Here is a 23,548-nt window from a genome sequence, read left to right on the forward strand (position 1 = left end):
CCCCATATTGGCCCTGGGGTTTTCACTCTGGGTTTTCGCCTCTCCCTGGAGATCACATGGTCTGGAATGGGGGGGGTGGGGGTGAGTTAATAGGTTGTGATGAACAAAGCATCGTAGCTGTGAGGGACAGCTCGGTGGATAGGATATTGGTATGTAGATAGGCTGGAAAATTGGGCGGGGATCCTAGATTCAGGATTCAATCCTGGACCTGGGAGCGGCGCGGGCTTGGAGGGCCGAAGGGCCTGTTCCTGTGCTGTATTGTTCTTTGTTCTTTGAGCTAAGTGATCCCACAACCAACAGGTCAGCTCTAAACTCTGCAGTCCTTCCATATCCAGTCGAGAATGGTGGTGGACAATTAAACAACTCACTGTAGGAGGCGGCTCCACGAATATCCCCATTCTCAATAATGGAGGAGCTCAGCACATCACTGCAAAAGATAAGATTGAAGTATTCGCAGCAGTGGATAATCCATCTCGGCCTCCTCCAGTGGTCCCCAGCATCTCAAATGCCAGTCTCCAGCCAATTCGATTCATTCCACGTGATATCAAGAAATGGTTGGAGACACTGGATACTACAAAGGCAATGGGACCTGATATCATTCCGGCAATAGTACTGACGACTTGTGCTCCTGAAGTTGCCACTCCCCTAGCCAAGCTCTTCCAGTACAGTTACAACACTGGCATCTACCCAACAATGTGGAAAATTTCCCAGGTATGTCCTGTGCACAAACAGGACAATTCCAACCCGGCCAATTACCGCCCAGTCTACTCTCGATCATCAGTAAAGTGATGGAAGGGGTGATCAACAGTGTTATCAAGCAGCACCTGCTCAGTGACGCCCAGGGTCACTCAGCATCTGACCTCATTACAGCCTTGCTTCAAACATGGACAAAAGGACTGAATTCGAGAGGTGAGGTGAGAGTGCCAGCGCTTGACATCAAGGCCGCATTAGATCGAGCATCAAGGAGCTCTAGTGAAACTGGAATCAATGGGTATCGGGGGGCAAACTCTTCGCTGGTTAAAGTCATACCTGGTACATAGGAAGATGGTTGTAGTTTTATGGAGGTCAGTCATCTCAGCTCCAGGACATCTCTGCAGGAGTCCCTCAGGGTAGTGTCCTAGACCCAACAATCTTCAACTGCTTCATCAACGACCTTCCCTCTGGCATAAGCTCAGAAGTGTGGATGTTCGCCGATGATTGCACAATGTTCAGCACCATTCGTGACTCCTCAGATACTGAAGCAGTCCATGTTCAAATGCAACAAGATCTGGACAATATCCAGGCTTGGGCTGACAAGTGGCAAATAACATTGCACCACATAAATGCCAAGCAATGACCATCATCAATAAGAGACACTCTAACCACCGCCCCTTGACATTCAATGGTGTAACTATCACTGAATCCCCCACTGTCAACATCCTTGGGGTTATAATTGACCAGAAACTCAACTGGACTCACCACATAAACACAGTGGCTAGAAGAGCAGGTCAGAGGCTAGGAATACTGCGGGGAGTAACTCACCTCTCGACTCCCCAAGGCATATCCGCCAGCTACAAGGCACAAGTCAGGAGTGTGATGGAATACTCCCCACTTGCCTGGATGGGTGCAGCTCCAACAACACTCAAGAAGCTTGACACCATCCAGGACAAAGCAGCCCACTTGATTGGCAGCACATCTGCAAAAATTCAATCTCTCCACCACCGACGCTCAGTAGCAGCAGTGTGTACTATCTACAAGATGCACTGCAGCAATTCACCAAAGATCCCTAGACAGCACCTTCCAAACCCATAACCACTTCCATCTAGAAGGACAACAGCAGCAGATAAATGGGAACACCACCACCTGCAAGTTCCCCTCCAAGCCACTCACCATCCTAACTTGGAAATATATCGCCATTCCTTCGCAGTTGCTGGGTCAAAATTCTGGAATTCCCTTCCTAACGGCATTGTGGGTCAACCCACAGAACATGGACTGCAGCGATTCAAGGCGGCGGCTCACCACCACTTTCTCAAGGGCAACTAAGGATGGGCAATAAATGCTGACCAGCCAGCGACGCTCATGTCCCACAAAAGAATAAAAACACCCTCTGCCCTGACACAACCTCCTCTGACCCAATCCAACCCCAACCCCTCACCTCCTACCAACACAACCTTCCCAACCAGCCAAATCCCAACCACTAACCTTCTCCCTGGCTTGTCAATTACACTGAGCCCTTCAAACCTACCAGTTTTCCAGCAACCAGTATATGACCACTCCCTGGAGTTTTGGCTGCAGCTCCAAGCAGCGGAGGTTTGAATGAAATTTTCCACAGCAAGTAAGTGCACTTTTAAACTATTGTATTTCCAGTAGGTCATGACTTTCCACCACTAGTTATGGCCCATTATGCATGGGAAAAGCAGCACAGTTCATTGAGGTTGCAAACACTCCAATTCAGACACCCATCTCTTCTATATGTATGATAGAGAGTATGGTTTTATCTGTTACTGGGGTAACAATGCAGGAAGCAGGAGTTCAAATCTTATTGTGCTGGTTTGAAAATTTAAAATCAGTTAAAAACATTTGAAAACAAAGAGCCAGTTTCAGTAAAAGCAACCATGAAATTTTCAGAGACTCCAAAAAGACAAAGCTGCAGAAAGCAGGCAGAAAGTGAAATGGGCTTGGCTAAAACAAGGTCACCAGAAGGTTAGTGACTCCTTACTAAGGGCCTGTGAAGCAGAGGTGTTCTGCTGGCATGGCTGGATTTCTGAGAAATTGCATGCAAGGCAAGTGTGGGCAGGCGGGGGAGAGGGCAGGGGTTGGTTGAGAGAGGGAGGACATGGAGGTCGAGAGAGAGAGAGAGAGAGCGGGGGGGGAGGGGGAGGGAGGAAGTGGGAGAGGGCGAGGTGTGCAAGAATGTGGGGGATGAAAAAGAGTATGACCTGGGTTGGGGGGGGGGTGGTTGTTGTCCATCGGTCTGGCTCATTTCCAGTATCAAGGCTCTCAATCGCTCCCACTCACACATCATCATGCACCCTCGTCCATTCACACAGTGGGTGAGGGTGACTACGTGAACTCACTGAGTCTGGGAGTGAGCTGCAAACACAAACTCTCGCCCTATTACACTCTCATACTCATCTTACCTCTCATACCCAAGCCTGTTTCTGAAATTTTAATGTTGTACCAAACTTTATCTTTCTAAAAATTGCTCATCGGCCCCTTGAGTGAGAAACAATTTCAAATGTGTTCCCCCACCTCACATGAAAAGATTGGACAAGCCTGGCAAAAAGTCACCATCCCACTGAGACCCCAATCTCAGCTCCTTCCGTGATCAGAACTCCAGAGAAATATGCAGAGTGCCTTGTGGGTGTGAGTGTGTTTGTTCTCTGGGCATGGTATAATTGGAGAGCTGTGGGGTTCTTACTCTACCATGAGTGGGAATTAGGCTGTTGTGCTGCGGCTCAGATTAATTTACAACCAGGCAGAAATCAAAGAAATTGACAAGTTGATGGATATTTTCCGTGTTGAGACTTGACACCGTATGGGTACTAACCAGCTCATTAGATTGTCTCTTCATCCCATTGCTTTCAGGAGATGGTGACCAAGTGCTGCATTTTCAGAGGGATTATCCTTCAGGTGACCTGCTTGTCCACTCAGGGTTCCCTGCATGTCCTGGCAGAGCCAAAGGTTCTACCCTCAATAATAGATTGACTAACAATTTACCTCATTGAGATTTTTTTTATAAAAAGGCTACAGTATCTACCTGAAAACAGAGCAGAGAAGGAACATAGGAATTAGGAGCAGAAGTAAGCAAATTCAACCCTTCGCATCTGCTTCACCGTTCAATCAGATCATGACCATCTCACCCTGGTCTCAAATCCACCTCCCCACCAGTTCCCCATATCTCTATTATTAGAAATATATCTCCTTCTTGAAATCATTCAACGATTCAGACTCCACCGCGCTGTGGGGCAGCGAGTTCCACAAATTCACCACCCTCTGAGTAGTAGTTCCTCCTCATCTCTGCTTCAAATCTACTTCCTCTTAAGCTACACCTATGACGTCTTGTTCTAGATTGCCCCATAAGAGGAAACATTTGGTCTACATTTACTTTATCAATCCCTTTTAAAATTTTATATACCTTGATCAGATCCCCAAAAGTCCACTGAGCTGATGCCTAGTACCAGAGAGACTAGCCACGGTGAAAAGTTAGAGGCAGGTCAAATTCAAATTTCAACCTGGAGTCAGATGCTTTCTCTGGGCTGGAGGTAAAGGATCCTATGTTGCTAACTATGAGAGTCCTTCACATCACCATTGGTGACCTAAGTGAGGCATATCTACAAGATGCACTGCAGCAACCAGCCAAGTCTTCTGAGAATTTTCCAAACCCTCAACTCTACTAACAAGGACAGCAAACACATGGGAACAATGATAACTGTCAGTTCCTTCCAAGCCAAACACCATCCTGACCTTGGAAATATAATCGCGCTGTTCCTTTACCATCGGTAATCCTGGAACACCCGCCCCAACAGCACTCGAGGTGGAACTACAATATATGGACTGCAGCAATCCAAGGAGGCGACTCACCACCACCTTCTCAAGAGCAATTCATGGTGGTCAATAAATGCTGGCCTTGCCAGCCCCACATCCCGTAAATTAAATATTAACAGCACTATAACATTTTTTTAAATGTATTCATGCATGGGATGAGAATAATATGGAATTTTACATTAAGTTTGAAAGTGATAGTGTTCATTCTGAAACTAGGGTCTTAAATCTGAACAAAAGCTTTGAAGGTACGAGGGGCAAATTGGATATAGTTGATTGGGAAAATACACCAAAAACAATGACAGTAGACAGGCAATGGCTAGTATTTAAAGTAGTACTTCAAAAGTTAAAGATTGCATTAGGTTAAAAGAAGTGGCTAATGAGGTTGCCAGAAAAAGTGGCAAATGTGAGAACTAGGGCAATTTTGAATCCAGCAAAGAAGGACCATGAAAGGGAAAAGAGGACATGAATGCAAGCCAGCAAGAAACAAATGTGGACTGTAAAAGCTTCTTTAGGTACATGAAAGGGAAAAAATTAACAAGGACATATGTGGGTCCATAACAGGCCAAAGACAGGAGAATTTATAATGGAGATTAGGGAAATGTTGAAAAACTAAACAATTACTTTGTGTCCATCTTCACAGTGGAAGATACAGAGAATCTCCCAGAAATAGTAAGGAACCAAGGGACTTGTGAAACTGAGGAACTGAAAGAAATTAGTATTAATAAAGAGGTATACATGAAAAATTAATTGGATTGAAGGTTGATACATCCCCTGGACCTGATAAACTACATCCCAGAGTGCCTGGAGGCGGCACCTACCTGACAAACATTTCCAAATTTGCTGATGACACAAAACTAGGTGGGAATATAAGTTGCGCAGAGGATGCAAGGAGGGTTCAAAGAGACTTGGGCAGGCTAAATGAATGGGCAGGAACATGGCAGATGAATTATAACGCGAATAAGTCTGAAGTTAGCCACTTATATAGGAAAGTACAGTAAGGCCTTAAGTATTTCTTAAATGGACAGAGGTTGAGAAGTGAAGATGTCCAAAGGGACCTGGCCTTGTTCATAAGTTTCTAAAAGCTACCACAAAGGTGCAGCAATCAATTAGGAAGGAAATAGTATGTTAGCCTTCATCGCAAGAGATGAGAGTCCAGGAGTGAAGATGTCTTGCTGCAATTGTAAGCCTTGGTGAGACAACACTGGAGTAGTGTGTACAGTTTTGGTCCTCTTATCCAAGGAAGGATATACTTATCATAGAGATAGTGCAACAGATGTTCACCAGACTAATCCCCAAGATGGCAGGATTGTCTTGTGAGGAGAGAAAACTGGGCTTGTATTCTCTAGAGTGTCAAAAAATCAGAAGTGATCTCATTGAAACTTTAAAAATTCTTAACAGGGCACGACAGGGTAAATGTAGATAAGGTGTTCCTCCTGGCTGGTGAGTGCGGAACCAACGGATGGTCTTTGGAATTCTCTGCCCCATAGGGCTGTGAAAGCTCAATCATTGGGTGTGTTCAAGACAAAAATCATTAAATTTATGGATATTAATGACCTCAAGGGCTATCGGGATAGCATGGGAAAGTAGTGTTGACGTAGATGAGCAACCATGATCTAATTGAATAGCAGAAGGAATTCGACAGGCTGAGTGGCCTACTCTTGCTTTTGTAAATTACAACAGTGATAAAAGCAGAAATGCCCAAATACGACAGAGTTTGTAGAAGTTCCTTTTTCATTATGTCATTAAATGATTTCACATCGCTTCCGTGAAATGTTTATCAGATTTAAAGAACTTCCCCTTTCTTGACACAGAACGCAATAGCAGGCCATAGCAGCATTATGAGGCAGCACGTTCAACCTCCAACTCTGCTCCTGCCTCATAGCCCCAAAATAAACTAGGCTTTATCAAGTGGGTGCTGATGTGATTTGATTTATTATTGTCACATGTATTAGTATACAGTGAAAAGTATTGTTTCTTGCACGGTGTACAGACAAAGCATACCGTTCATAGAGAAGGAAAAGAGAGAGTGCAGAATGTAGTGTTACAGTCATAGCTAGGGTGTAGAGAAAGATCAACTTAATGCAAGGTAGGTCCATTCAAAAGTCTGATGGCAGCAGGGAAGAAGCTGTTCTTGAGTTGGTTGGTACATGACCTCAGACTTTTGTATCTTTTTCCCGACAGAAGAAGGTGGAACAGAGAATGTCCGGGGTGCGTGGGGTCCTTAATTATGCTGGCTGCTTTGCCGAGGCAGCAGGAAGTGCAGTGTCATGGGTGGGAGGCTGGTTTGAGTGATGGACTGGGCTTCATTCACAACTTTTTGTAGTTCCTTGCAGTCTCGGACAGAGCAGGAGCCATACCAGGCAGTGATACAACCAGAAAGGATGCTTTCTATGGTGCATCTGTAAAAGTTGGTGAGAGTAGTAGCTGACATGCCAAATTTCCTTAGTCTTCTGAGAAAGTAGAGGGGTTGGTGGGATTTCTTAACTATAGTGTTGGCATGGGGGGACCAGGACAGGTTGTTGGTGATTTGGACATCTGAAAACTTGAAGCTCTCGACCCTTTCTACTTCGTCCCCGTTGATGTAGACAGGGGCATGTTCTCCTTTACGCTTCCTGAAGTCAATGTCAATCTCCTTCGTTTTGTTGACATTGAGGGAGAGATTATTGTTGCCACAACAGTTCACCGGATTCTCTATCTCATTCCTGTGCTCTGTCTCGTCATTGTTTGAGATCCGACCCACTATGGTGGGATCATCAGCAAACTTGAAAATCATGTGCAATGTTCCTGTAATTATTGAGCAACCATAATGCAAAGTTTACTATTTCAGTCTGCACACTGCAATATTAAAGCACATTGAAGATGGCCACGAGTGAGGCAACACCTACAGGACTGAGTGGCAGCTCTACCCAAAAATAAGTGCACTGCACAGATTGAAGTCCACTCAAAGTGGAACTGAGGCCTCAGCTTCTAGTTTTTACTTTATTGGGAAACATGTAGACGAAGGAGAGAAAAAAATGTGCATTTCTATAGCACCTTTTATAAGCTCAGGACACCCCAAAGTGTTTTACTGCCAGTGAAGTACTTTTTGAAACATACTCATGCAGGAAACATAATAACCAGTTTACGCATAGCAAGATTTCACAAAAATTGTGATAATGACAAGATAATTTGTTTTACTGACATTGGTCAAGAGGTAATTATTGGCCAGGACAATGGGAGAATCCACCTCTCATATAGTCCCACTGGATCCCCCGTAAGAATGCAATACTCTGGAATCAATCGTAAACTGTTCAGCTCTCAACCTCACAGCTAGCTTGGAGCCATTAAAGTGTCCCAACATTATCATTTACATAAATTGAATTTAAATTCCTAACTTAGCATTGTTCTGCTGATTTCCAACTCATGGGGGAATATGACCTTCACAGTTTGGGCAAATAACTGTCCATTACATTACAACTCGAGTGTTCAGCCTATGGATTCTACAACGGGTGACTGATCCATTCCCAGGCAATTTCCCAATATGAGTATGGCATAGCATTGTAGCATTAGAGTTTATATCATAGACAGATATAGCCATTTAAGATTAGTGCTTATATAGCGGGACAGCTATAGCTTTTTAGGATTAGTTTATATTATGGACAGATATAGCCGTTTAGATTAGTTTACATTGTGGGACTGATCCAGTGATGTATTATTAAAGTTTATATTTTTGGACAGCTACAGCAATGTAGGATTAGAGTTTATATTGTAGATAGATATAGCAATGTACAAGTCGAGTTCATACTGTTATTACAAACTATACTTTAATATAGCAGGATACAATATTAGTTGGACATAGATTTATTTTAAAAGGTCATAATTTCACCTTGGACTGACAATAAGCATGCCTTTTTAAGAAATCACCTGACCAGGAGGGGGAAGAGCAGTTTGTTTGCATTGAACTTTAATTGAGTGATTTACTGAAAATCAGATGACAGAAGCAAGCTTTAAATTTTGGACCTGTTGCTTTTGAAATCAGTGTGTTTTGGGCAATAAGCCAAGAACCAAGGCTGCCCTAACTTGCCTGAAATTCCATGTGTGGTTATCAACTTGCAGCAAGAGAATCCTCATCAGGGTATAACTTGTCTGCATTTGTAAACCTGAAAAGCTGAGATGAGAAGCATAGATCCAGCTCTATATCTTCCTCCACACCAAAGCTCTGTGGGTGAGAATCTCCATACATCTACAGGGACCAATAATGGATTTCCCTCTTCACACAAAGAAGCTCCAGATCAACATCATCAAAACCCTGTGAATTTTATCCTTTATGTTATAAAGCTTATCCTCCAAAATCCATATCTTCGGAGACCATGTTTGTCCTTTGTTTCTGTGTGTATAGGTTTGCGCACATTTTTTAAAAAGTTATAGTTATTGATTCTATGCTAACTTGTTTTATTATAAATCATTGAGTTGATTGAAAGAAACCTGGTTGAAGTCTCTTTTATTCTGGATCTAGCAGTAGAGAAGGTAAATGATTGGCCATTCTGGTGAGTGAGTTAAACTTGTAAAACTAATTATAACGTGTGGAGTGGTGAGGCTAGATAAACTCCCACTCCAGTCTTAACAAATTTGGGTTCGTCCAGGAATTGAAATGTGGACAATGTGTGATTGGGCACAGAAAAATAATAGTTGGTATAAAGGGATAAAGAACATAAACATTATATTAGTGTAACCAAGGCTAAGCTAATGGAATTGGTGGATAAGTTGGAGTTAGAATTAACCATAAGGTTGAGAAAAAAGAGTGGATGTAACAACAAGCATTTGAAATTGGCAGGGATACAAGAGAGGCTATTCTCCAGGGGTGAGCCAATTGAGTTAGCTAGGATTCAGTTGCAAATGAAGTAGCTTGAACAAAAGGGATTGAAAGAGCCTGAATTAGAAAGAAAAGAAAAAGAGTGGAGGAAATGGAAAAGAAAAGGCTTGAATTTGACCTCCAGAGGGAGAACAAGGGACAAGGTAGAAACAAAGGGAAAAAAAAGGCGGAAAAGGGAAAAGAACAAGAAAGGCTAGCGTTAAAGCAAGACGCCTCAGATGGGGAAAATTCTGATGAAAAAAACCACCTCCAACCCAAAGCTCAGTGGGGAGATATTTAATGTGTACAATCCCTTCCAAAGTTTGAGGAAAGGGATGTAGAGTAATTCATTTGAGAAAGTAACAATCAAATTAAGTGGCCAAAAGAAAACAGGATATTGCTCCTGCAGAGTAAATTGGTGGGTAGACCTCATGAGGTTTTGCTTTACTTTCAGAAGGGGTTTCTGTGGATTACGGTGCAATAAAAAAAGCTATTCTTAGTCTGTACGAATTGGTTCCTGAAGCGTGCAGGCAGAAATTTCAAAACATTAGGAAACAGCCTGGGCAGATCTATATTGACTTTGAGAGGGTAAAGTTCCCTTCTTGTTGACTGCCTTCAACAACTTGGAAAGTGTGGTGTTTGGAAAAAGCTTCCAAGCAAAGATATTTCCAGAGATCACAGTGTGCCTGCTGCTAACCCTCTTTGCAACAGCTCTTATCCATCGAGTCTGTGTAACTACTCGATCATTGGACATTAAAGGCAGATAGAATTTACGAGGCCCTTAGGGAAATAATTCTCCTCGAAGAATGAAAAAATTCACTTCCTCCGCTAATTTGAACCCATGTTGAAGACAGAGGGTTACAACAGCGAGCTGGATAGCTGAGATGGCTGACAATTATGAGCTGGTCCATAAATCCAAATCCCTGTTCCATCACCCCCCCACAAGCTGAAGAAAGATAGAAGGTGGGAAGGCGTGGGATAGGATTTATGACCATTTGGAAAGATGCAGCTTAATCCGGGATAGTCAACACGGATTCGTGAAGGGTAAGTCTTGCCTCACAAATTTGACTGAATTCTTTGAGGAGGTAACTAAGTGTGTAGATGAAGGTAGAGCAGTTGATGTCGTATACATGGATTTTAAGTAAGGCGTTTGATAAGGTTCCCCATGGTTGGCTCATGAAGAAAGTAAGGAGGTGTGGGATAGAGGGAAATTTGGCCGATTGGATAAGTAACTGGCTATCTCATAGAAGACAGAGGGTGGTGGTGGATGGAAAATTTTCAGACTGGAGACCAGTTACCAGCGGTGTACCACAGGGACCAGTGCTGGGTCCTCTGCTATTTGTGATTTTTATCAATGACTTGGAGGAGGGGGCTGAAGGGTGGGTCAGTAAATTTGCTGATGACACCAAGACTGGTGGAGTAGTGGATGAGGTGGAGGGCTGTTGTAGGCTGCAAAGAGACATTGATAGGATGCAGAGCCGGGCCGAAAAATGGCAGATGGAGTTTAACCCTGATAAGTGCGAGGTGATTCATTTTGGTAGGACAAATTTGAATGCAGATTACAGGGTCAACGGCAGGGTTCTGAGGAATGTGGAGGAATAGAGAGATCTTGGGGTTCATATCCACAGATCTCTGAAGGTTGCCACTCAAGTGGATAGAGCCGTGAAGAAGGCCTATAGTGTGTTAGCGTTTATTAACAGGGAGTTTGAGTTTAAGAGCTGTGGGGTTATGCTGCAACTGTACAGGACCTTGGTGAGACCACATTTGGAATATTGTGTGCAGTTCTGGTCACCTCACTATAAGAAGGATGTGGAAGCATTGGAGAGAGTGCAAAGGAGATTTACCAGGATGCTGCCTGGTTTGGAGGGTAGGTCTTATGAGGAAAGGTTGAGGGAGCTCGGGCTTTTCTCTTTAGAGCGGAGGAGGATGAGAGGCGACTTAATAGAAGTTTATAAGATGATGAGGGGGATAGATAGACTGGACGTTCAGAGACTATTTCCTCGGGTGGTTGTAGCTGTTACTAGGGGGCATAACTATAGGGTTCATGGTGGGAGATATAGGAGGGATGTACAAGGTAGGTTCTTTACTCAGAGTGGTTGGGGTGTGGAATGGACTGCCTGCTGTGATAGTGGAGTCGGACACTTTAGGAACTTTCAAGCGGTTATTGGATAGGCACATGGAGCACACCAGAATGATAGGGAGTGGGATAGCTTGATCTTGGTTTCGGACAAAGCTCGGCACAACATCGAGGGCCGAAGGACCTGTACGGTGCTGTACTGTTCTATGTGAAAGGAAGGCAAGTCGCCAGGAAAGAGATGAGACAGCTGAGAATGTCCCAGGAGCTCCTTCTCCAGACAGAAAGGAAGCTGCTGAGGGTAGAAGCGATTTTTGAAGTTCCCACAGCCGTGTAGAATTTGAGTTTATATTGTGGGGCAAATACAGTGATGTAGAATTAATTTGTAAACCGTGGGCAGATACCATGAGATAGACTCTGGGTGTACACTGAGACGGATGCAATGATGGGGCATCACAGTGTACACAGTCAAGACAGACCTGCATAAACAAATCTTTGCATTTTACAGGCCACATAGCATTAGGAGACAAATGCAACAGAAACTCTCTCCCTCCTTCCCATATGCTAGCCTCAGATCCTTAAAGATGGCAGCATAGGTGGAGAGGGTGGTGAAGAACGCATATGGCATGCTTGCCTTTATAGGACAGGGCATAGAATATAAAAGTTGGCATATGATGTTGCGGCTGTATAGAACGTTGGTTAGGCCACATTTGGAATACTGTGTCCAGTTCTGGTCGCCACACTACCAGAAAGACGTGGAGGCTTTGGAGAGAGTGCAGAAAAGGTTTACCAGGATGTTGCCTGGTATGGAGGGTCTTAGCTTTGAGGAGAGATTGTGTAAACTGGGGATGTTCTCCCTGGAAAGACGGAGGATGAGGGGCGACCTAATAGAGGTGTATAAAATTATGAAGGACATAGATAGGGTGAACAGTGGGAAGCTTTTTCCCAGGTTGGAGGTGACGAACACAAGGGGTCACAGGTTCAAGGTGAGGGGGGCAAGGTTCAACACAGATGTCAGGGGGATGAATTTTACACAGAGGGTGGTGGGGGCCTGGAATGCACTGCCAAGCAAAGTGATTGAGGCGGACACGCTGGGATCATTTAAGACTTATCTAGATAGCCACATGAACAGACTGGGAATAGAGGGATACAAACGAATGGTCTAGTTGGGCACATGAGCGGCGCAGGCTTGGAGGGCCGAAGGGCCTGTCCCTGTGCTGTATTGTTCTTTGTTTTTGTTAACACCATACCACTCACCAGTACATACGCTTCCAGAAAATTCTCATTCCGTGCTCCCAGGCACTCCACATGCTTCCAGAACCAAGGGTTGTGCCCAGGGCTAGTCAGATTATATTCTATGCACTAAATGGCATGATATCCAAATTCCTATAAAACTTCATTAGGATCGCTAGAGGAATCAGCAAATTGTCAGTAAACCGCCATGGTTAATCAGCCACACTGTAACTGCCCAGCAATAAGTTGAGGAAGTGGGGATTTCCTATTTCCATGCAGGTGCATTAATAATCTACTTCCCAGATAATGGGTATGGTAGCAACCTATTCGTTTGAAACCATAAAGGAGCTGCACACGGGCAAGTTTAGCAGAGCAATTGGTAATCGGTTTCCATTTTGTCTTGTATGTTTCGATGTATGCTAACTTCTCCTCATCTCAGTCTTAAATGGACTGCCCTTTATTCTGAGACTGCGTACCCTGGCTCTAGACTGCAACCGCCCAGCCAAGGGAAACATCCTTTCTGCACCTCCCCTGTCAAGCCCTGTAAAAATGTTGCAAGTTTAAATGAGATCACCTCTCCTTAAACCATAAGACGAAGGGACAGAAGTAGGGTATTCAGCTCATCAAGTCTCCTCTGCCATTCAACGAGATCATGACTGATCTGATAATACTCAACTCCACTTTCCTGCCTTATCCCTATAATTCTTGATTCCCTTACTGATTAAAAATGTGCTTCTCTTGAACTTAATGACCCAGCCTCTACAACTCTATGCAATAAGGAATTCCACAGATTCACTGCCCTCAAGAGGAGAAATTACTCCTCACCTCAGCTTAAATGGCGACCCCATACTCAGATTACACTGGTCCAAGACTCCCAAAAAGAGGAAACAATTTCTCAGCATCAAGCCCCGAGAATCCTATATGACTCAATAAGGTCGTCTCTCATTGTTCTAAACTCCAATGAGTACAGGCCCAACCTACTCTAAGGGACCTTTGTTCACTTTGGCTTCTCTCTTCCTCTTTATATATTTAAAGAAGCTTACTGTCCATGTTTATTTTATTTGCTAGTTTATCTTCTCCCTCTTATTTTTTGGACATCTTCTGTTGTTTTTTTCTAAAACTTTCCCAATCCTCCGTCTTGCCACTAACCTTTGCTACATTGGATGTTTTTTCTTTCAGTTCAATACCATCCTGAACTTCCTTGCTTAACTATTATTGATTTATCTCCTTCTTACAATCCTCATAAGAAAATCCCTCCACACCCAGGATCAACCAAGTGAACCTTCTCTGGACTGTCTCCATTGCCAGTACATCCTTCCTTAGATAAGGGGATCAAAACTGTTCCAGGTGTGGTTTTAGCCAGACTTTCCTATTCTTATACTCCATTCCCTTTGAATTAAAGGCCAACATTCAATTTGCCTTCCTTTTACCTGCTGAACTTGCATCCTAGCTTTTTGTCATTTATGCACAAGGATCCCCAAATCCTCCGTGCTGCAGATTTCTCCGTTAAATATTCAGCTCCTTTATTTTTCCTACCAAAATGTGTAACTTTACATTTTCCTACATCATATTCCATCTGCCAAGTTTTTGCCCACTCACTTAACCTGTCTATATTGCTCTGCAGATTGTCATTCTTACCACTTCAACAAGGGATTCTTGGAAGATTACTACCAGTGCATTCACTCTCTCTACAGCTAGTTCCTTTAATATTCTAGGATGTAACCTATCAAGCCCAGGAGACTTAGCAGACTTTAGCCCCATTAGTTTCTCTACTATAATAACTATATCTAGGGACAAGATATTTATTTCCTCCTCCTCCTTTGCCCCTTGATTATTTAGTATTTTTGGAATGTTATTATAGAGTCTTTTACTGTGAAAACTGATCAAGTACTTATTTAATTCCCCTACCATTCCCTGGTCCCCCATTATTATTCCTCTGGTCTTATTCTCTAAGGGACCTTTGTTCACTTTGGCTTCTCTCTTCCTCTTTATATATTTAAAGAAGCTTACTGTCCATGTTTATTTTATTTGCTAGTTTATCTTCTCCCTCTATTATTTTTTGGTCATCTTCTGTTGTTTTTTTCTAAAACTTTCCCAATCCTCCGTCTTGCCACTAACCTTTGCTACATTGGATGTTTTTTCTTTCAGTTCAATACCATCCTGAACTTCCTTGCTTAACTATTATTGATTTATCTCCTGCTTACAATCCTTCTTCCTCATTATGATAGATCTTCATTGTGAGTCGTGAACAATTTTCATAAATGTTTGCCATTGTTGATCAACCATCTTTTCCTCTAAACTCCTTTCCCAGCCCACTCCAGCCAACTCTGTCCTCATTTCTTTACAACTACCCTCATTTAAGTTTAGCACAGTTCTAACCCAAATTTCTTTCTCAAACTGAATGCTAATACATTGTATTCCATCTGCCAAGTTTTTTGCCCACTCGCAGCTTCTCCAAATGCCTTTGAAGTATATTTGCATCCTCCCCACAACTCATACTTCCACCTAATTTTATATCATTTGCAAGCTTGGAAATGTTACATTTAATCCCCACATCCAAATCATTGATCTAGATTGTGAATAATTGGGGCCCAAGCACTGAATCTTGCAGTACCCCACTAGTCACAGTCTGCCAACCAGAAAATGATCAATTTGTTTCTACTCTCTGATTCCTGTCCGTTAACCAGTTCTCAATCCATACCAGCACATTACTCCAATCCCACATGCTAATTTTGTACACTGACCTCATGTGGGACCTTATCAAAAGCTTTCTGAAAATCTAAATATACCACATCAAACCAGTTCCCCTTCATCTGTTCTGCTAGTTCCTGAATTTGTGACTGAAGTTCTACTCATACACGGAAAGTGGGCAAAAATCAGTGGAAACAACTCTGGTAAAAAGCCACATTGCAGCATAAGCCATAGTGGATGAAGGAGGGTGAGGGAAGGATGGGTGGAAGATAGGCAGCACTGTGGGAATTTTTGTGTCACACACAATAGACACTGGCAGATTCCCACACCTCATGCCCCCGCTAACTTCCCTCAACCAACTCACTTCCAGGTGGGTTTCTGGAAGACACCTTCTACTTCGAGTGAAGGCAAGTGTCCAGATGAGGGCAGCAGAGCAGTGAAGATGATTGGCGTTGCAGGTCACATTTGCATAAGTGCAGTCACTGCGACCAGAAGGTGGTTTGTGGAGGAGCTGCTGTGAAGGGACAGTTAAACCCCAAACACTACTTCAGTGATTCCCTCCTTACCTCCTCCTCTAACCAAATAAAAATGTCGGCAGGAGGACCATAAGTGAGTTGAGATTCTTTTATCCTTTTACTTGTATAAGGGCAGTATGGCAGCTAGGGTAGTGGCATGCTCCTCCTGTCAGATGTGGGCAATTAGGGAGCAATCTAGTCTCCCTGACAACTTTGTCTGCAGGAAATGTGTCCAGTTGCAGCTCCTCTCAGACCGCACTGTTCGGTTGGAGCAGCAGGTGGATGCACTGCGGAGCATAAAGGAGGCAGAGAGTGTGATGGACACTAGTTACAGGGAGGTTGTCACACCACAGGTTCAGACAGGTAGATGGGTGACTGCCAGGAGAGGCAGGCAGGTACTCCTGTGGCTATTCCCCTTTCAAACGGGTATACATTTTGGATACTGTTGAGGGGAATAGCCTGTCAGGGGGAGATACCAGCAGCAGCCAGGCCTGTGACACTGCAGCTGGTTCTGCTGTGGGACAGGGTCGGGCAAAGAGCAAGCGAGCAGTAGTAATAGGGGACTCACTAGTTAGAGGCACAGACAGGTGCTTCTGTGGCCACAATCGAGACTCCAGGATGGTGTGTTGCCTCCCTGGTGCCAGGGTCAAGGACGTCTCTGAGCGATTGCAGGACATTCTTAAGGGGGAGGGTGAGCAGCTAGAGGTCGTTGTACATATTGGTACCAACGACATAGGTAGGAAAAGGGATGAGGTCTTGAAGTGTGAATATATAGAGTTGGGCAGAAGGCTAAAGTGCAGGACCTCGAAGGTAGTAATTTCAGGACTACTACCGCTGCCACGTGCTAATGAGGGTATGAATAGGAGGATTAGGCAGATGAATGCGTGGCTTGACAGCTGGTGCAGGGGGCAGGGATTTAGATTTTTGGATCATTGGGATCTTTTCTGGGGAAGGGTTGACTTGTTCAAGAGGGATGGGTTACACCTGAACTGCAGGGGGACTAACATCCTGGCGGGGAGATTTGCGAGAGTCACTCAGGAGGGTTTAAACTAGTTTGGCAGGAGGGTGGGATCCAAAGCAGTAGGGAGACAGAAGAGAAGTTTGAGAACAGCACAGAAGTTAAAGAGAGCACATTAAGTAGTAAAGGCAGTGTCAGTAATCCTAGTACCAGACAGATCAGGCAAAAACAGGACAGAAAGCAAGGGAAGTCCAGATTAAACTGCATTTATTTCAATGCAAGAGGCCTGACGGGCAAGGCAGATGAACTCAGGGCATGGATGGGTACATGGGATTGGGATATTATAGCAATTACTGAAACATGGCTAAGAGAGGGACAGGACTGGCAGCTCAATGTTCCAGGGTACAGATGCTATAGGAAAGATAGAACAGGAGATAAGAGAGGAGGGGGAGTTGCACTTTTGATTAGGGAAAGCATCATGGCCGTACTGAGGGGGAATATATCCGAGGGTTCGGCCACTGAGTCTATATGGGTAGAACTGAGAAATAAGAAAGGGGAAATCACTTTGATAGGGTTGTACAATAGGCCCCCAAATAGTGAGAAGGCAAAGGGACATCTGGTAAGTGGCACGCTTTCAAAAGTGTGTTAACCAGGGTTCAGGGTAATCACATTCCTCTTAGAGTGAAGGGCAAGGCTGGCAGAAGTAGGGAACCCTGGATGACTCGGGATATTGAGGCCCTGCTCAAGAAGAAGAAAGAGGCACATGACATGCATAGGCAGCTGGGATCAAGTGAATCTCTTGAAGAGTATAGGGGTTGTAGGAGTAGAGTTAAGAGAGAAATCAGGAGGGCAAAAAGGGGACACGAGATTGTTTTGGCAGATAAGGCAAAGGAGAATCCAAAGAGCTTCTACAAATACATAAAGGGCAAAAGAGTAACAAGGGAGAGAGTAGGGCCTCATAAGGATCAACAAGGTCATCTATGTGCGGATCCACAAGCGATGGGTGAGATCCTAAATTAATATTTCTCATCAGTATTTACTGTTGAGAAAAGCATGGATGTTCGGGAACTTGGGGAAATAAATAGTGATGTCTGGAGGAGTGTACATATTACAGAGAAGGAGGTGCTGGAAGTCTTAAAGCGCATCAAGGTAGATAAATCCCCGGGACCTGATGAAGTGAGGTGCCTGAAGATTGGAGAGTGGCAAATGTTGTGCCTTTGTTTAAAAAAAGGGCTGCAGGGAAAAGCCTAGGAACTGCAGGCCAGTGAGCCTCACATCTGTGGTGGGTAAGTTGTTGGAAGGTATTTTGAGAGACAGGATCTACAGGCATTTAGAGAGCAAGGACTGATTAGGGACAGTCAGCATGGCTTTGTGAGTGGAAAATCATATCTCACAAATTTAATTGAGTTTTTTGAAGGGGTAACCAAGAAGGTAGATGAGGGCAGTGCAGTTGTTGTTGTCTACATGGACTTTAGCAAGGCCTTTGACAAGGTACCGCATGGTAGGTTGTTGCATAAGGTTAAATCTCACGGGATCCAGGGTGAGGTATCTAAGTGGATACAAAATTGGCTTCTTGACAGAAGCCAGAGGGTGGTTGTACAGAATTGTTTTTCAAACTGGAAGCCTGTGACCAGTGGTGTGCCTCAGGGATCAGTGCTGGGTCCACTGTTATTTGTCATTTATATAAATGATTTGGTTGAGAATATAGGAGGCATGGTTAGTAAGTTTGCAGATGACACTAAGATTGGTGGCATAGTGGACAGTGAAGAAAGTTATCTCCAATTACAATGAGATCTTGATCAATTGGGCCAGTGGGCTGACGAATGGCAGATGGAGTTTAATTTAGACAAATGCGAGGTGATGCATTTTGGTAGATTGAACCAGGACAGGACTTACTCAGTTAGTGGTAGGGTGTTGGCGAGAGTTATAGAACAAAGAGATCTAGGGGTACAGGTTCATAGCTCCTTGAAAGTGGAGTCACAGGTGGACAGAGTGGTGAAGAAGGCATTCGGTATGCTTGGTTTCATCGGTCAGAATATTGAATACAGGAGTTGGGACGTCTTGTTGAAGTTGTACAAGACATTGGTAAGGCCACACTTGGAATACTGTGTGCAATTCTGGTCACCCTATTATAGAAAGGATATTATTAAACTAGAAAGTGTGCAGAGGGCATAGGTTTAAGGTGAGAGGGGAGAGATACAAAAGTGTCCAGAGGGGCCATTTTTTCAGTGTCTGGAACAAGCTGCCAGAGGTAGTAGTAGAGGCGGGTACAATTTTGTCTTTTAAAAAGCATTTAGATAGTTACATGGGTACGATGGGTATAGAGGGATATGGGCCAAATGCAGGCAATTGGGATTAGTTTAGGGGTTTTAAAAAAAAAAGGGTGGCATGGACAAGTTGGGCTGAAGAGCCTGTTTCCATGCTGTAAACCTCTATGACTCAGTGACCTGTCCACTTTCACATAGATTTTTTAAAAAATCAAAAACTTAAGCTCTTCGTCATTGATTTGAAGCTTGAAATTGACAGTTGGGACCTAATTATGCACAACTTATTGATATATGATATGACACAACGCTACATAAATGAAGTCCATGCCTCCCTTTCATCCAGCTATTACATGTCAAGGATTACAACTAATATCATGCAACATGTAAATCTGCCCCAACATGCACCAGAAGTTTACATATAATCATATAAATTAGGAACAAGACAAGGCTAAGACCAGGCTGATCTAATTGTGTCTCAATTCTACTTTCCTTCCTAACCCCAATATTCTTAGCTCTCTTGCCAATCAAGAACCTAACCAACTAAGCCTTAATTCAATGACCACTGCTCTCTGTGGAAGAGAATTCCACAGCCTAATGACCTCAGAGAAAAACACTTCCCCTCATCTTCAACTTAAACGGGGGAACCCCTTGTTTTTGAACTGTGTCCCCCAGTTCTGGGGTGGGATTCTCAGGAGATTTCCAACCCTGGTCTCTCCCTTAAGGGGGAACATCCAGCCCGTCAAGCCCACTCAGGATCGTATATGTTTCAATAAGATCTCCTCAATCTTCTAAACACCAAAGGGTACAGGCCCAACCTTTCCTCGTCAGATAATCCCATCATCCCAAGTATCAGAGAACTTCCTGTCTGTACTGCTTCTAATGCAATGTAGTCATTTGTTAAATAGAGACACAAAACTGTACATAGTACTCTGGATATGGTCTCACCAAACTTCCCTACTTTTATATTCCATTCCTCTTGCAATAAACACAAGCATTCCATTTGCTTTCCAAACCACTTACTGTACATGCATACTAACTTTGTGATTCATGTCCCAGGACATCCAAATCTTTCCAGAGTGCAGAGTTCTGCAATCCCGGCCCAGTTAAATAATATACTGCTCTTTTATTCTTCCTGCCAAAATTTTCCACATCATACTCCATCTGCCAATTTTTTAATCTATTTATTTAACTTTCTATATCTCCTTGCAGACTCATGTCTGTTTCAAAACTTAACCCGCCTACCAATCATGGAGTCATCAGCAAATTTGGAAACCTTCATCCAAGTCATTGATATAGATATGGAGTGTCATCAGTTTTCAGACAGGATTACACTTTTGAAAAAGGCCACAGAAAATAAATGCACTATTAGCAAACAATTGGCTGACCTTTAAATGTTTCACAACAGTGCTTGTGTAGTTTTCTCGTCATGGAACCTTCCAGAATTCCCTGAGACATCATAGTCTGCAGGAATCGTCGGTGGCTTTCATTTAGTGCTTCTGTCATGACGATGCCTCTATCTCCTGGAGAAAAATACACACTTTACTGAGATCATTGGCAATAAGACAATTTTATACGACAGTCACACTTGAATTATATACAGGTACAGCTCAGTACAGAGTCAATCATGGCACACCGTAGCAACTACTCTCTTGCCTCCTGACCCCTCCCTTTGCCCTCTCCCCAAACACCCCCTTCCCCCACCCTGAAACTGCCCCATCCCCCCTACCCAAAACCCCGCCTTCCCCTTGCCCCTCCCCCCTCCCAAACTCTCCCCTTTCCTGAACTCCCCCCCTCCCCGAACCCCTCCATATCCCCCCTCCCCGAACCCCCCCATATCCCCCCTCCCTGAACACCCCCATATCCCCCCTCCCCGTACACCCCCCATATCCCCTCCCCGTACACTCAAATATCCCCCCTCCCTGTACCCCCCCATATCCCCCTCCCCGTACACCCCCATATCCCCCCTCCCCCTCCCCGTACCCCCCCATATCCCCCCTCCCCCTCCCCGTACCCCCACATATCCCCCCTCCCCGTACCCCCCATATCCCCCCTCCCCGTACCCCCCCATATCCCCCATCCCCGTACCCCCCCATATCCCCCTCCCCGTACCCCCCATATCCCCCCTCCCCGTACCCCCCCATATCCCCCCTCCCCGTACCCCCCCATATCCCCCCTCCCCGTACCCCCCCATATCCCACCCCCTCCCCGTACCCCCCCATATCCCCCCTCCCCGTACCCCCCCATATCCCCCCTCCCCGTACCCCCCCATATCCCCAACACCCTCCCCGTACCCCCCCCATATCCCCCCTCCCCGTACCCCCCCCATATTCCCCGTACCCCCCCCATATCCCCCCTCCCCGTACCCCCCCATATTCCCCGTACCCCCCCCATATCCCCCCTCCCCGTACCCCCCCATATCCCCCCTCCCCGTACCCCCCCATATCCCCCCTCCCCGTACCCCCCCCATATCCCCCCTCCCCGTACCCCCCCATATCCCCCCTCCCCGTACCCCCCCATATCCCCCCTCCCCGTACCCCCCCATATCCCCCCTCCCCGTACCCCCCCCATATCCCCCCTCCCCGTACCCCCCCATATCCCCCCTCCCCGTACCCCCCCATATCCCCCCTCCCCGTACCCCCCCCATATCCCCCCTCCCCGTACCCCCCCCATATCCCCCCTCCCCGTACCCCCCCCATATCCCCCCTCCCCGTACCCCCCCCATATCCCCCCTCCCCGTACCCCCCCCATATCCCCCCTCCCCGTACCCCCCCATATCCCCCCTCCCCGTACCCCCCCCTTATCCCCCCTCCCCGTACCCCCCCCATATCCCCCCTCCCCATACCCCCCCATATCCCCCCTCCCCGTACCCCCCCCCCATATCCCCCCTCCCCGTACCCCCCCCCATATCCCCCCTCCCCGTACCCCCCCATATCCCCCCTCCCTGAACACCCCCATATCCCCCCTCCCCGTACACCCCCCATATCCCCTCCCCGTACACTCAAATATCCCCCCTCCCTGTACCCCCCCATATCCCTCTCCCCGTACCCCCCCCCCATATCCCCCCTCCCCGTACCCCCCCCCGTATCCCCCCTCCCCGTACCCCCCCCGTATCCCCCCTCCCTGAACACCCCCATATCCCCCCTCCCCGTACACCCCCCATATCCCCTCCCCGTACACTCAAATATCCCCCCTCCCTGTACCCCCCCATATCCCTCTCCCGTACCCCCCCCCATATCCCCCCTCCCCGTACCCTCCCCATATCCCCCCTCCCCGAACCCCCCCATATCCCCCCTCCCCGAACCCCCCCATATCCCCCCTCCCCGTACCCCCCCCCATATCCCCCCTCCCCGTACCCCCCCATATCCCCCCTCCCCCGTACCCCCCCATATCCCCCCTCCCCGTACCCCCCCATATCCCCCCTCCCCTACCCCCCCCATATCCCCCCTCCCCGTACCCCCCCATATTCCCCGTACCCCCCCCATATCCCCCCTCCCCGTACCCCCCCATATTCCCCGTACCCCCCCCCATATCCCCCCTCCCCGTACCCCCCCATATCCCCCCTCCCCGTACCCCCCCATATCCCCCCTCCCCGTACCCCCCCCATATCCCCCCTCCCCGTACCCCCCCATATCCCCCCTCCCCGTACCCCCCCATATCCCCCCTCCCCGTACCCCCCCATATCCCCCCTCCCCGTACCCCCCCATATCCCCCCTCCCCGTACCCCCCCCATATCCCCCCTCCCCGTACCCCCCCCATATCCCCCCTCCCCGTACCCCCCCATATCCCCCCTCCCCGTACCCCCCCCATATCCCCCCTCCCCGTACCCCCCCCATATCCCCCCTCCCCGTACCCCCCCCATATCCCCCCTCCCCGTACCCCCCCCATATCCCCCCTCCCCGTACCCCCCCCATATCCCCCCTCCCCGTACCCCCCCCATATCCCCCCTCCCCGTACCCCCCCCTTATCCCCCCTCCCCGTACCCCCCCCATATCCCCCCTCCCCGTACCCCCCCCATATCCCCCCTCCCCGTACCCCCCCCCATATCCCCCCTCCCCGTACCCCCCCCCATATCCCCCCTCCCCGTACCCCCCCATATCCCCCCTCCCCGAACACCCCCATATCCCCCCTCCCCGTACACCCCCCATATCCCCTCCCCGTACACTCAAATATCCCCCCTCCCTGTACCCCCCCATATCCCTCTCCCCGTACCCCCCCCCATATCCCCCCTCCCCGTACCCTCCCCATATCCCCCCTCCCCGAACCCCCCCATATCCCCCCTCCCCGAACCCCCCCATATCCCCCCTCCCCGTACCCCCCCCATATCCCCCCTCCCCGAACTCCCCCATATCCCCCCTCCCCGAACACCCCCATATCCCCCCTCCCCGTACACCCCCATATCCCCTCCCCGTACACTCAAATATCCCCCCCTCCCCGTACCCCCCCCATATTCCC

At 46.8% G+C, this 23,548-nt stretch overlaps 1 protein-coding gene across 1 annotated transcript in view; it reads right to left on the minus strand.

Annotated features, from left to right (window-relative positions):
• Positions 1–20,788, minus strand: part of nsmce1 (NSE1 component of SMC5/6 complex) — a 33,283-nt gene extending 12,495 nt beyond the window's left edge. The window contains exon 1 of the mRNA XM_078240377.1: positions 20,482–20,788. Within this exon, the coding sequence (XP_078096503.1) occupies positions 20,482–20,599 (118 nt within the window). The 5' untranslated portion in view covers positions 20,600–20,788. The remainder of the gene's footprint in view (positions 1–20,481) is intronic.
• Positions 20,789–23,548: the final 2,760 nt, after the last annotated feature.

Source organism: Mustelus asterias, chromosome 23 (assembly GCF_964213995.1).
Source record: "Mustelus asterias chromosome 23, sMusAst1.hap1.1, whole genome shotgun sequence".
NCBI lineage: Eukaryota > Metazoa > Chordata > Chondrichthyes > Carcharhiniformes > Triakidae > Mustelus > Mustelus asterias.